The following is a 14,841-nucleotide window of genomic DNA, read 5'->3' as shown; positions in this document are numbered from 1 at the left end:
TATTTTTCATATTTCTTTCAGCCTCTTAAAGAGCTTTTATAGGCTATTGGATACAATGTACTTGGATACATTACTAGATACAATGTACTTGACACATACTAAATATGGTGAGGCTACTAGATACAATGTACTTGAACACGTTACTAGATATAATGTATTTGGGCACATATCAAATATGATGAGGCTAATTCTAACACTTCCCCTTGAGCTGGAGCATAAACATCAACTAAGCCCAGCCTGAAATATATAGTAGAAAACCTCGTAAAGTTAAGAGCTTTGGTGAAGATGTCTTCAAGCTGGTCTGCTGAACTCGAGAAGGGTGTCATAATCTTGCCATTCAAAACAGCTTTTCGAATAAAGTGGCAGTCCACCTCTATATGCTTAGCTGCTCATGAAAGACTGGATTACTAGCAATATAAATTGCTGCTTAATTGTCATAATGCATAATCATAGGCTTTGTATAAACAACCCCCAAATCCTCCATAAAGGACTTAAGCCACATCATTTCACAGATAGTATGGGCTATTGCTCTATAGTCTGTCTCCGCATTGGATCTGGCCACCACATTTTGTTTCTTGCTTCTCCATGTGATTAAGTTTCCTCCAATATAAGTACAATAGCCAGAGGTCAAGCGTCGATCATCCACAGATCCTACATAATCTGCATCAGAGTAGGCCTCGATGTCAAGATGTCTAGATTTCTTTAAAAGTAGTCCTTTCCCTGGAGAGCCTTTTATATAATGGAGAATTCTGAGGGCTGTCTCCCAATGTCCTCTTTTTGGCTGGTGCATATACTGGCTATCCAGTCCAACTGCAAAAGAAATATCCGGTCGTGTAACAATAAGGTATATCAATTGTCCAACCAGTCGACAGTGCTGAGCTGGATCTGGAAAATCTTCATCATTTTCAGAGGGGTTGTTGTGATTGGTAACACCATGGGAGTGTTGATAGGCTTATGGTCAAGAAGTCCAATTTTTGCTAACAAGTCAAGTGCATACTTTCTCTGAAAAAGACTAACCCCATCAGCACAGTAAGCAATCTTAAGACGTAAGAAGTACCCTGGCCTGCCAAGATCTTTGATAATAAAATGAGATTGAATATATTGTTTGATTTCAGCTATGCCCTCGATATCATCACCAGTGAGGAGGATATCATCCACATAAACTACAAGTACAATAATTCCCTGTGAACTTTTTCGGACAAAGATCGAGTGATTAAGCTGTGAGCATCGGAGCCCTGCACTAGCAACAATCTTTGTGAACTTATCAAACCAAGCACGAGGGTTCTGCTTCAGCCCATAGATGGCCTTCTTGAGCTTGCATAGTCGATTCTCCCCCTGAGCAACATATCCAGGTGGTTGCTCCATATAGACATCCTCAAGAAGATCACCATAAAAAAACGCATTCTTGACATCCATTTAAAAAATAGGCCAATCTCGATTAACAGCAACAGAGAGTATAATTCGAATAGAATTCATCCGAGCCACAGGAGAAAAAGCCTCATAATAATCAATCCCGTAAGTCTGAGTAAACCCCTTGGCAACCAAGCGAACCTTGTATCTGTCAATAGACCCATCCGATAAGTGTTTGATGGTAAACACCCATTTGCACGCAATAGGCTGAACACCCACAGAAGGGGCACAAGCTCCCAAGTACCACGATTGGTAAGAGCATTCATCTCTTCATCCATAGTGGCTTTCCAAGCGGAATCGGACAGTGCTTCCAAATAAATCTTGGGAATAGACACTGAGGATATAGACAAGGCAGAATGCTGGAAAGAGGGGCTGAAATGGTCTAGGATGACATAATTAGTAATAGAGTGCATGGTACATATACGTTTGCGCTTGCGTAAAGCAATAGGAAGATCAAGATCAGATATCTCCAGGTCCGAACTCGGAGTCGGAGAAGGCAGATTGGATTGAACATGAGTTATAGGTTTCTGATGGTGTCGATAAACCTGCAAAATAGGAGCTGTTGGCAGTGTCTCTGAGGGCTGCTCAGGATCCGAGGAAGGGACAACATGTAGTGATGGAGCTGGTGTAGGTAGAGGAGGTCTAGACGAGGGTACCAATGGAGCCTCGGAAGGAGAAAAGAATGAGACAGACTCAAAGAAAGTAATATCAGCAGAAACAAAGTGACGTCGGGCAACTGGATCATAATACCTATATCCATTTTGTGTGCAGGAGTAACCCAAGAAAATACACTTAACAGATCGAGGGGATAGTTTGTCAATTCCAGGGTTGAACAAGTGAACGAAGCAGACAGTCAAACACTCGAGGACTTAGTGGAAACAGAGATTTGTTTGGGTAAAGACAAAAGAAGGGTGTCTGACCAGCAAGAACGGAAGATGGGAGATGATCAACAAGATAACAAGCAGTAAGAATAGCATCCCTCCAATATTTTTTAGGCACATGCATCTGAAACATCAAGGTGCAGGCCATATTCAGGAGGGTACGATTCTTACATTCAGCAACTCCATTTTGCTGAGAAGTATATGTACAAGATGTCTGATGAATAATATCATTAGAAGCACAGAATTTTTTAAACAAAGAGCTTGTAAATTTTAAGGCATTATCCATGCGAAGAGTTTTAATAGACAAAAAATTGAGTCTTTATTTTCATATAGAATTTTTTGAATACACTAAAGACATCAGATTGACTCTGAAGAAGATATACCCAAGTGACCCGAGAACAATCATTAATGAAGGTAACAAAGTAGCGAAACTCAAAACGGGATGACGCAGGACTCGGATCCCAGATGTCCGAATGAATTATCTTGAAAGAAGTATTACTCCGACTATTGACGCTAGAAGGAAAAAAATACACGATGGTGCTTGCCAAACTCACAAGCAGCACATGGCAAAGAGGACAAAGTAGAAGGAACAAACACAAATTTATTCAATGATGAGATACCAGGATGGTTGAGTTTGTAATGCCAAAGAGAGAGATCCGAATCCTGAGGAGCAGTAGGAGAAGCAGCAACAGTAGTAGCAGGTTCCGCATCCAGAATGTAGAGACTTTGCAACTCATGTCCGCTACCAATCTACTTTCCAGTCCGAAGATCCTGAAAGACATAATAGGAAGGAAAAAAAGTAATTGAGCATTCCAAAGAGTGGGTGAGGTGGCTTATGGATAGAAGACTAACAGAAAAATTAGGAACATAGAAAACTTTGCCAAGGGGTAAAGAAGAGGAGGCAACCACTGACCCCTCTCTTAGAACATGAGAAAAGGAGCCATCAACAATAGATACAGGAGGATGAGTAGAAGAAAAGGGACAGTGAAAAATAGAGACCGGTTATCTGTCATATGGGTGAAGGCATCAGAGTCTAGAAGTCAGGACTTACCATGGGCAGTAGCCAACGTAGACTTAGAAGATGGAGATGCAAGGAATGAAGAGGCATATGGCTGCAATAATCTATCATACTCTGCTTTAGTAAGTGTAATAACATCGCTTGTGGTCTTAGAAACAGGGACAACACTAGTTGGAGCAACAACAGTCGGTTTAGCGGTCTTTGGTTTACCAAACTTCTACCAGCACTGGTCAGAAGGATGGTTAGTACGAGTGCAGTGAATACATGGAGAAAAATTACAACCACGGCCTTGGCCACGTCCTTCAGAAGCAGCATGAGTAGATTGATCAATATGTGTAGAAGAAAATTTAGAAGTAGCCGTGGTAGTAGATACTCGGAGCACACGAGCAAGGGCACTAGTCAACGATGGGATAGCAGAGTCAGATAAGAGAGACTGCCGAACATGACTGAGACTATCATCCAATCCAGAGAGAAACTTGGCTATAAGGAATTCCTCACGTTGTTGCTTCAAGACTGTCGCATCAATAGTAATGGGATGATAAACAGTCAGTTTATCCCACTTGCCTTTAAGTGCAGCAAAATAGTCATTGACAGAGTGCCCATCTTGACGAAGATTAATGATCTGCTTATATAGGGCATAAATACGGCTAATATTTTTCTCATGCCCATACATCTCCTTGAGGGCATCCCACATATCTTTTGCAGTAGATAGAAACATGATATTGGTACTTACCGATGATTCACAACTATTCAAAAGCTAAGTGATAACTGCGTAGTCATCATCTTGTCACTTATGCACAGTTTTAGTTGCCGTCTCGCCATCAGAAGACTTGGAGGAAGAGGAGGCATCAGGAGGGGCATTGTTGAGGAGGGGCATTGCTGAGATGTTTCAACTTGTGTTGAGAACCAACAAAGAAGCGGAAGGCCTGAGCCCAGAGGACATAATTAGCACCATTCAATTTGATCGTGGTACCTAAAGGAATGAATTTCGGGACTTCCGAAGACGACGCCATATAAATCCGAGTATAACAGTGGCAGCACACAAGGGAGAGGAGTCCTGATCACAGCATAGATAAGAGGAGGATCATGGAATTGACATCATGATCAGGACCAAAACAGTAGAGCAAACCCGGAGGCTGTGGGGAGAGGAAGATGGCTAGGGTTTTGCTTTGATACCATGTTGAAGGAAGAGAATATATTTTTCATATTTCTTTCAGCCTCTCAAAGGGTCTTTATAGGCTATTGGATACAATGTACTTGGACACATTACTAGATATAATGTATTTGGACACATACTAAATATGGTGAGGCTAATAGATACCATGTACTTGGACACATTACTAGATACAATGTACTTGGATACATATGAAATATGGTGAGGCTAATTTTAATAGCCTTCTTACATGCTTCCATTTCCACATTGCCTAACAAGAATCCCCAACAATAAAGGCCTATACTAGTACTTTGTCAGTAATCTGAGTAGCACCGATCATGATGGCCTTTTGAACCTTGTTATTAAGGGTTTGAACTTCGAAGTCTCCATTCCACTCTTCTAATGCTAGAACTAGCAAGTAACCCACGCTATGCAGCGGGTTCTACTTAAATGATAATAAAAAATAAAAAATAATAATAATAAATTAATATTTTCTTTTGAAACATATAAATTTTTTTAAAAAATTATCTTGATCCTATTTCTACTCTTTAGAAGCACAGTCATTCAATGCAAAGTAGTTGGTACTTAATAGCGGCACAACAAATGGCTACATACATCATGTATAAGACACTAAGTATCATCCCTATCTAGATCTTCATCTTTGATTTAAAATTCTATTTTGAATTAATATCAAGATGATAATAAATTATTTAAACTACCAAATAATAGTAAAAAATAATTTATGAAAAATAATATATTTCAATAAATTTCATTGAAAGGGGGAGAGAGTTACCTTGGCTGCTTGAAGCTTCTCATCTGATCGAGAAGGATCTAAACTTTCCTATTTGGCCGCTCCGAGCCTCTTATCCAATTGAGACTCCTGCAAACCAAAAAAGTAAAGAAAAAATCAATGAAAATAAAGGAAAGGTGGAAAAATTAAAAGGCAAGAGCTTTTCCCACAGATTTAAAATTTATCTTTCCTACAAACTAAAAATTATAAAAATAGTAACATATTTTTGAAACATAATAAAGAGTTAATAGCAAAATAAAGGATAATGAGATTCATAGTCTTACGTGCTAAGTGCGGTTGATAACTTTGTTATGTTGTATTGAATCTTAAGTTTGTACATTGATTTAAGCACTTCTAGTTTCCTGATAATTTCTTCCAAATTTTTTTCTTAACAAATTTCAACAATGTACATTTATGCAATTATAATTAAAAAAAGAATCAAATATTTATAGAAAAAAATTAAACAACTAATTGAAAATAAATCCTAAATATATTTTAAAATATTTATAGGATGGATGCTCATACTTAGGGCTATGAAGCTAGAATCACTAAAAATATCTTGCAAAAAATTCTAAAATTTGATATATAATTTTTTTCTTAAACCCGCCTAACATCATACACATCATGTCTCTTTAGAATAATATTTTTATCTTGGCTTAAAAATCTATTTAAATTGACTTAGAAAGCTAAATATAATAGGAGGAAAAGGACCATCAAATGATCTAATACTTCATAGTTAAGTGATGTGAAAAAAACATAACTAAATCAACAAAATCGCATAAAAACATGGAAAAAGAAATTACTCGATTAACTTACTCTAATAATAAATAATATAATAAAATAAATTTTAATAAAAGAGAAAATAAAATTTTGTAATTTTTTTGTTTATCTATAAACTAATATGGAGCAAAATGTAATGAATATCTTGTTAAAAATATCTTCTTAATAGATGGATCCAAAAATACAAAATCACAGACAAAAAATGGATAGCTATAACTTTTTTCTAATAAAAAAATGTATCTATACCATAAATGTTATTTTCATTGTTGGAAAGTTCATTGAGATAGTAGAAAAATCTATAATTTTTAAATTGAATTTTAATTATCTTCAAGCTGTCCAATCTTGAAATCAAATTAACATCAAGGCAATAATCATCATTTAATTACCTTCAAGCTGTCCAATCTTGAAGTCAAATTAACATCAAGGCAATAATAAATTTTTTAAACTACCAAATAACTGTAAAAAATAATCTATGAAAAATAATAGATTTCAATAAATTTTATTGAGAGAGGGAGAAAGTGTTACCTCGTTCGCTCCAAGTCTCTCACCTGGTTGAGATAGATCTAAACTTTTCTATTTGGTTGCTCTGAGCCTCCCACCTGATTAAGACTCTTGCAAATGGAAAAGGTAAAGGAAAAATTAAAGAAAAATATAGGAAAAATCAACGAAAACAAAGGAAAGGTGGAAAAATTAAAAGGCTAGACCTTTTTCTGCATAGATTGATCAATTTCTCTCTTTTTTAGAGAGATTTGTGGGATGGAAAGCACCTAAGGGAGATCAGAGGGCAAGGCCGATGCTGATGACAATGGGGGGAAGGCAACGACGAAGATCAATGGGAGGTGGCGGTGAGGAGAGTGGGAAGGAGGTCGGCGTACATCTGTGGGAAGGAAAGCATCTGGGGAGATTAAAGAAGGAAGGTCGATGCCAGTGACGATGGAGAGGAAGGTGATGATGGAGACTGATAGGAGATGGTGACGATAGAGAGAAAGGCGATGATGGAGACCAATGGGAGGTGACAGCAAAGAGAGTGGAAAGGACTTAGGAAGGGTTTGAATTAATAAACTTGCAGGAAAAAAAAACCATCTAGAGCTGCCCACCCGATCGAGACTCTTGAGATCGAAAAAAATGGAGGAAAAATTAGGGGAAAACATAGGAAAAATTAACGAAACAAATGAAAGGTGGAAAATGAAAAGGCAAGATCTTTTCCCGTATAAATTGATAATTTTTTCCTTTTTCCTTCTTTTCATTTCTTTCTCTTTTTCGGAGAGCTGTGGGAAGGAAAGCACCTGAGGGAGATCGAAGGGGAAGGATGACACCGGTGATGATGGAGAGGAAGGCAACGGTGGAGATCGGTGGGAGGTGGCGGTGAGTAGGGAGGAGGTTGGCATCGTGAGGGAGATTGGAGGAGAAATGCCAATGCCGATGACGATGGAGATGAAGTTGGTGATGGAGACCGGCGAGAGGCGGGAGCGAGGAGGTTGGGCATCTGCGAGGGTTTAGGAGGGTTTGGGAAAGGTTCGATGAAAATTTTGGAAAAAACCCAGCTCAATATATTGGATGAATGACACATGGTTTGTTGTATATGCGACACTTGTTGCGTTGGGAGGCTACTGGTTTCTTCTTTAATGTATTGTATAGATTTAGCCGATGAATGACTAGTTATGCTTTTTCGAAGCATTTGATGTGTAATCCTCAGTTTGAAACCAAAATAGATAACAGACTTTAATAAAGATCTTAATATCTACCACCCTATGCCATTTTTTTTGGTAAGTTTTGAGAAACTGAGTGATAATCGTCACTTAAAATGCTCATAGTCAAGAGTTTCAAGGGTAATTTTGCCTCAAGTGTCTCATCCATAAGCTCCAATGTTCTTGTAAGATGCTCTTGAATGCAGGCCACCTAATTTAGAGATACCTTCATTCAAGACCACCTATATCCTTTTCTTGTCTTGCTGATTACCACCAACCAAGACCTTCCCGCTAGCAACACCGACCAAGATCCTCGTACTTGATCTCTACTTTTCGAGGCCAACACTAGGCAAATCCCATTCTTCTAATCAAGGAACTACTTGTACCTTTTACTCTATGTGGTTGTACCAGCATCCTAAGGCTCTCCAACCCAAGTTGGCTGTCGAAGCATAGGTCAACGCCATTCCGATCCAATTTGTCATCGAGGGACCTTTTGCTGCTCGCACTATTTTAAGTTAGCTGAGTTTCTTTAGAGCTTATGACATGTAAAAAGTATTAAACAAATTTTTGAGGAGATAGTAAAAACAAAAGGGGCATGAATTGGTACTACAAAAAGGATGATTTAGGCCATAATTTACCATAAATGTTCATACAAGAAAGTGGCTTTAATATCTCAAAGTGAATATAGTTGCTATTATAAAGAAGTTTAAGGAGTTCTTAGGACGTTTAGTTGCAAAATAGGATGAGAAAACTTTATTTTACTGAGTAAGGTGGATAGTCAGAGTTTATAGAATTTGCGAGAACTGGCCTAATTATGGCTTATGTCTACAGTTAGAGAAGAATTGCTACTTGAAAGCTGCATAGATTGCCCGTTTTTTCTACTATTCAAAAACTGGCTACTGACCAATACTTTTTGTTGAAATAATTTGTGTTTCATGTTATGTTTTATCAAAGAAAAGATGCAGTTGTGACCCTTTGCACATGGACACTCCGAACTAATTTTGCTTGTCAAGTGCTACTGTCTTCATCATAGTGTCCTTTGCAAGGATAATTCAGAATTCTTTGTCAAGTCTTTACTCTTTGCAGGCTTGTATGGAACACTTTTTTTGTATCACCAAAGTGCCAATAGTGTTTTCTCCTAGTTGGTTCGAAGTGTTATAAAGATTATTTAGTCCAGAATTCTAAGACATGAAGGGCATTATGGGATAGGCAATAGCTTGACATATATGATTCAATGGACAATAATGCTTTCATTAGTACAACTAATATCTAGGTAATGAAGAAACACAGTGCATAAGGCACTATTTATATTTTAAGCCAGTTCATACACTAAGTAAGATGCCTATAAACCCTAATATAATGACCCAGGACCTCACCCAAAGACTAGCCATAAGATATTGTTTGGGGTCCTCGGCACTATAAGTACCCAAGGTCTCCACTATAATGACCCAGGACCTCATCCAAAGACTAGCCATAAGATGTTGTTTGGGGTCCTTGGCACTATATAAGTACCCAAGATCTTCAAGAGCACAGCCAATGTGGAACTAAATATGTGCTTGCATAAATCCTCACTCTCCCCATTTAAAGCTTAGTGTCCTCGCCTAGCTAAGGGTCTAACTCTAACCAAATCCAATCACAAACACCATGATCAGCCTATGGACAGCCTCAAAAGGGTCTGTGCTGCAATGTCCCTTAATCAATGGGCCATAGGCAAGATTTGCTCTAATACTATTTATGATGATCCAAGAACTTAATAAAAAGGTTATCTGGATGGTGTTATTTGGGTTCCTTAGCATTGTATAAATATCTAGGATCTCCCTAGCACACAACTGATGTGAGAATATGTGATTGGATTTGATTGAATTTGAATGCTTAATCTGATGAGGATGCCAAGGTTTAAATGAGGCAAGTTTGTCAACTGGGTTTGTGTTTAGCCCCACATCAGTTGTATGCTGGGGAAATCTTGTGTACCTATACAGCGCTAAGGAGCTCAAACTAACACTTTCTAGCTAGTCTGTTGGGTGAGTGCATTCACATTCCCAATTCTTTCTAGCAAACATTGCTAGTCTTTTAATGACTAGAAATATTTAGAATATCTAAATGACTTCAATTGTAAAGCAAAAGTTCTTGATTTATGGATAACATGACGAGCTAAACATGCTTGCTTTATAAAATATTGATAATTTTAAGTGATCTGTATGTTCAATCTCATGTTGGGATGCTAAAGTTGTGTATGTTTCATTAGTGAAAGAGAAATTCTAGATTTACATATAGTTGTAGTTGAGAGACATCCTCACATGCTGTGTGATGCAAGTGTACACAATTTCAATGTGGGCTTCCCATCACTAGTTAGATGGCTTCCATGCAACTAGTAGTGTTCAAAGCATGGTTTGTCATATGGGTTTATATCTGTGCGTATCAACCACAGTTTTCCATATCGGTCAATACTATACTGTACTGGGGATATCATACTATACCAGTAAGGAACTAGTATGTAGTCTCATACCATATTGATACTCGGTATATCTCGTCATCTCGTACCATACTGTATACTGATACTAAAATAGGATGATACCACTACAGGGTCCGGTACTGAGATGGTGACCTTGGTGCCAAGCATACCATATCACACCGGTGCCAAATTAGTATTAGGTATAGGCAGGTGTACAGAGTGTAGGTATGTCGAACTGGCCCCTGTACCAGGCATACCAATACAGTAAAAAGATGGTACTGGTATGAGGTCCGGTACTGAGATGGCGACCATGCTTCTGGGTTCTTAATGCAGCAAGAGTAAGTGCTTTTTCAGATACATGTTGATCCGTCTGTCTTCTTAACATATAAAACATTTATGAGCCTTCTACATGACTTGGGTGGCAGTGTGTTGCTTAGAAGTCAGTCATGTTTTATTGGTGAATTCCTTGCTATCACCACTTAATTTTTGAAAAATCAACTTGTATGATTAGTGATATTACAATATGATCTCCTTGCAAATGATTTGTAGGAACTGTTGGTACAGATCAAAATTTTCAATGTTGCCAATTAACTTTTGTATGCCTACTTATCTCTGCTTCATAATATCTACCTCAATATTCCATAGTAATTACTTGGAGCATAGACTACCATGTCTCAAACATAACCATGCATAGGAAGACTTGAAATTTATTTGTCATTTTAACTAAAAAGCAGACCTGAATTTTATTTGTCATTTTGGCTAGAAGGCTCTGCTTTCTTTTTATGTCTGATATTATCTTCCAAACTGCTTTCTGATTTTTTTTTTGTTTTCATTTTTTCCAGTTGACGTCTTTGCTTGGTGAAATTTGCCTTAATATCCAAGAAGCACATGCATTTTCAACTGTTGATGGTTACTCCTTAGTTGTTTTTGTTGTCGACGGCTGGCCATATGAGGTAATTCTATATATTTTTCATTGCAGACACTGTTGTAATTAGTGCTGTTATTGAAACCAATCACATGGACAGAGACTGTCCTTGAGATGCCTAGGTGACCCTTGCCCTATATATACATGTTTATATATTCACACTTGCACACTCATAATATACATGAGCCACACATACATATGCCTTAGGAAATATTTGCATATTAATTTGCAGAAATGATTAAAAAGATCTGATATAAAGTAGTAGTTGAATAAGCCCAACTTTGTGGTATTTTTATTACTTGGGCACCTATGGGACTACATATGCTAGTCTAGGTCTTTCTCTTGGGGTCAGCCAGGCTAATTGACAACATTAGTAATTAATCTAGCCATTCGATATCTTCATTTGGTCTTACTCTATTAGAAAGCCAGTTTGTAACATTGTGTTAGACATGGGTTTATGTGTTAGGTGTGGGTGCGTGTCTAAATTTTGGATTCTTTTTTCTTAAGGAGCCATGTTCGGTTGTCATACCAATGCCTGTATTTAAGTGTTGGGTAAGGGTACTTTAGGATAAAATGAAGGATATATTGATTGAGCTGATCGATTGCCTAACCTCCTCCACCTGTGCATCCAAGCATGGCCTATGCATCTCATGAGGTATAGCAGTTTGATCATCAAATCGGGCTTTTGCAATGTGCTGATCGTACTTCAAGAAATGTGTTTATTATCACAAATGCCATGTTGTGGCTGAAGTGGAACTGTATGCCGATGACTTTCAGTGCTTCTTTCTTCTTGATGTACTTACCTATTTTGGGCTATTTGGCCTCCAAATCTAGATATGCAGTTGAATCCAAGATAGATGATGGGAACCCCAAGGACCAAGGTTCATTGCACTGGTTGGTACCATACTATATCGAACATACCGTATCATACCGATACCGAACCAATATGCAGTCTTGTAGTACTATATCGGTACTGAATCGGTATGTAGTCTCATACCATACCGACATTCGGTACGTCTCGCTATATCGTACCATACCATATACCAATACTATAATAGGATGGTACTGGTATGGGATCTGATATCGAGATAGTGGATCTTGCCTAGACTTATTTGATTTATCTAAAGGCATTGAACTTGGACTTGATTGGGGTAGATTTGAGACTAACTCTTCCATGATCTAGTAGCTGGCTCATCTACATGTGCTCCCAACTACCCTAGAGCCATCAATCCTGTCATCTTGAGAGGGTAGAAATTAAGTTTTCTGCTTATTGCTTTCTTTGCTTGCCATTGTACCTCTCAGTTGGTTCTTATAGCTACCCTGGATGCTTCATGATCGAATTCTTCTCTTTTCACTGCAGCCACCTTCATATTGTTTAGGCATTCCCTTATCATCTGCTAGACATTTGGATATACATTTTGCACCTGGCAACATCTTTGCAGCCATAAACTACGTGTTGTTTCATCTGCATGACCTTACCTCCCTTATTGACTACATCACACTAGTTACTCTGTCATTGGTGCTGCTTATCCAACATCTTTCCATGCTGCCATCTAATATCAAGCTTGTTATCTTCTTCTTGCCTGAGTGGAATTGGCCCCACCAAACCTATTGGTCCCTACAATTTTGACAATAAATCATCTAACATTCATGGGTTGTTAGAATAAATCATATTTAACTCAATTTCTTGTTCCATATAAATTTTGAATTTATAACAAATTTGAAAATTTCTTTTTTGTTAAGTACAATGTACATTAAGCTATGGAAGAGATACAAGCAGATCTCCATAATAGCAAAATCCAGAAACTACAAGGCAAATCTGTCGGGCTCTAATGTTGCACTCTAGAGGCCAACCTATTCGCTGATTGGTTACCTTGTCAATGTATATGTAATACAAAAAAAGAGGAAAGGGCCTAGGTGAATGCCCAAATATCTACCAGACAGGAATGTTGCTGGCCTAGCTTGGATGGTGTTTGGGCCATCCATTGCTGCACTCTCAAGGAGTCCCCTTCAAGCCACACCATTGTGGCCTGAAGTGTCATAATAGCAGCATGAAGGCCCTCCTATGCAGCATGCAACTCTATAGAGAGGTTGAGGTAAACCACACCTATTAGGCACTGGCTATAAGGACTGCTCCATAGTAATCTATATCAAGGTTTTAAATGTTGTGGCATGGGACTGTCTCGATTTTTCTATGAAACGGGATGTGTTGCTGTCCTGTCATATTCCAATACTTGGGATAGAGGATGTCCCAAGATGTCCCAATCGGGATGTTGGGATACTAGTGAGACGGCCCTATCCTGACACAAGGATGATACTCTGTCTCGATGTCCTGTGGGACGTCCTGCTGGGATCTGAATCCTTGATCCATATCACATATGCAATCCCTACATAGCCTTTATTGACCACATTGATGCATCAACATTGACTTTGAGAATGCTAGTGGGATGGGGCAGCCACATAAAAATAAAAGGAAGGAGGGCCTTGTGAGGCCTAGCCATCCAGAGCACATAAGTTTCAAAGTTCAGCTTCGTCCACTGTATTTAATTACTCAGGAGCCATCTAGATTGCCTTGGTAACCAGCACTCTAGCAAATGTACCTCTATGGTTAAAAAGTTAGTCATTATGCAAGAACCACATTAACCACCCAACATAGCCAAGAATGGCATATTTAAGGCTGACATATTTGTCATTCAACTATAGCAAGGCATAGAAAAGGTCATCAAGGAATGACCAATCTATTGAGATGGCTAATGCCACAATGAGATGATCCCACACTGCACAAGAGTGTGGAGACCCAAGGACCACATATTCCACATTCACATCAGGAGCACCACATGATTGACGTGATGATGAGGATAGCAAGCCTTTACAAGCAAGGACTGAGGAACAGGGAAGATGTTCGTGGGAAGCCTTCCACCAAAAAAGTGCTGCGTTAGGCTGGAGCTTGAGCTTCCAAAAGTCATATCATAAAGGACATGTGTGGGTACGCCTCTCCTACTAGACGATACACTTGCTGATATGTATCCTTCAAATAGATGGAGCACGAGCTCGATAGATTCTAGCATATAGAATTTGGTTAGTGTCCTGCAGGTATTGGAAACAAGACAATCTACTCGATCATTAAGGGGGGAAATGGTTGCTACAACTTAGTTAGGTTTCTCTTACCAAAGCTCTTGTTGGGATATTGGAACCATATGTTGAGCTAAGAGAGTTGAACATGCCAAAATGATCGAGAGAGAAAACAATGATGTAGACAGCTATGCATGATGAATGATCGAGCTACTATTGTCAAATGCTAGAAGCCGTTATAGATATGGTAGGACCATCAACTAAGTTTGTTAGATGCATGGTCTGTAGTATTGCCTTGTACCATACCGTATTGGGAGGAAACCAGTACGAAACTTAACTTCAAGTTGGTGCAAGCCTCGTATCGTCTTGTACCGAGGTGTAACACTCCGTATTGAGATGTATCGAGCTATATCGAGGCATACCGAGTTGTGTACTGATCTGTACCAATCTGTATCGAAGTATACTAAGACAAAAATTGAGAAAAATAGTTAGAGAGCAATTTTTGTGGAGTGAGTACTATACTAGAAGGTACTGGTACAGCATCCAGTATCGAGATTGCGGACCTTGGTTAGATGTCTTTCTAGATGCATGATGTAGAAGGTGGCTGCAATAGCTTCAATGGCTGTATCAGTGAAACTTCATACTTTGTTTGGACCACAGCACTTAAGGGTT

At 38.6% G+C, this 14,841-nt stretch overlaps 1 protein-coding gene across 3 annotated transcripts in view; it reads left to right on the top strand.

The window, feature by feature from the left end:
* Nucleotides 1-14,841, top strand: part of LOC105042573 (serine/threonine-protein kinase STY46) — a 111,778-nt gene that overhangs the window by 17,363 nt on the left and 79,574 nt on the right. For all 3 annotated transcript variants that reach the window (XM_010919856.4, XM_073256821.1, XM_073256822.1), the window contains exon 5: nt 11,015-11,125. In XM_010919856.4, the coding sequence (XP_010918158.3) occupies nt 11,015-11,125 (111 nt within the window). The remainder of the gene's footprint in view (nt 1-11,014; nt 11,126-14,841) is intronic.

Source organism: Elaeis guineensis, chromosome 4 (assembly GCF_000442705.2).
Source record: "Elaeis guineensis isolate ETL-2024a chromosome 4, EG11, whole genome shotgun sequence".
In the NCBI taxonomy this organism is placed as follows: domain Eukaryota; kingdom Viridiplantae; phylum Streptophyta; class Magnoliopsida; order Arecales; family Arecaceae; genus Elaeis; species Elaeis guineensis.
The sequence above is the reverse complement of the archived record's forward strand: the minus strand, read 5'-3'. Positions and strand labels throughout refer to the sequence as shown.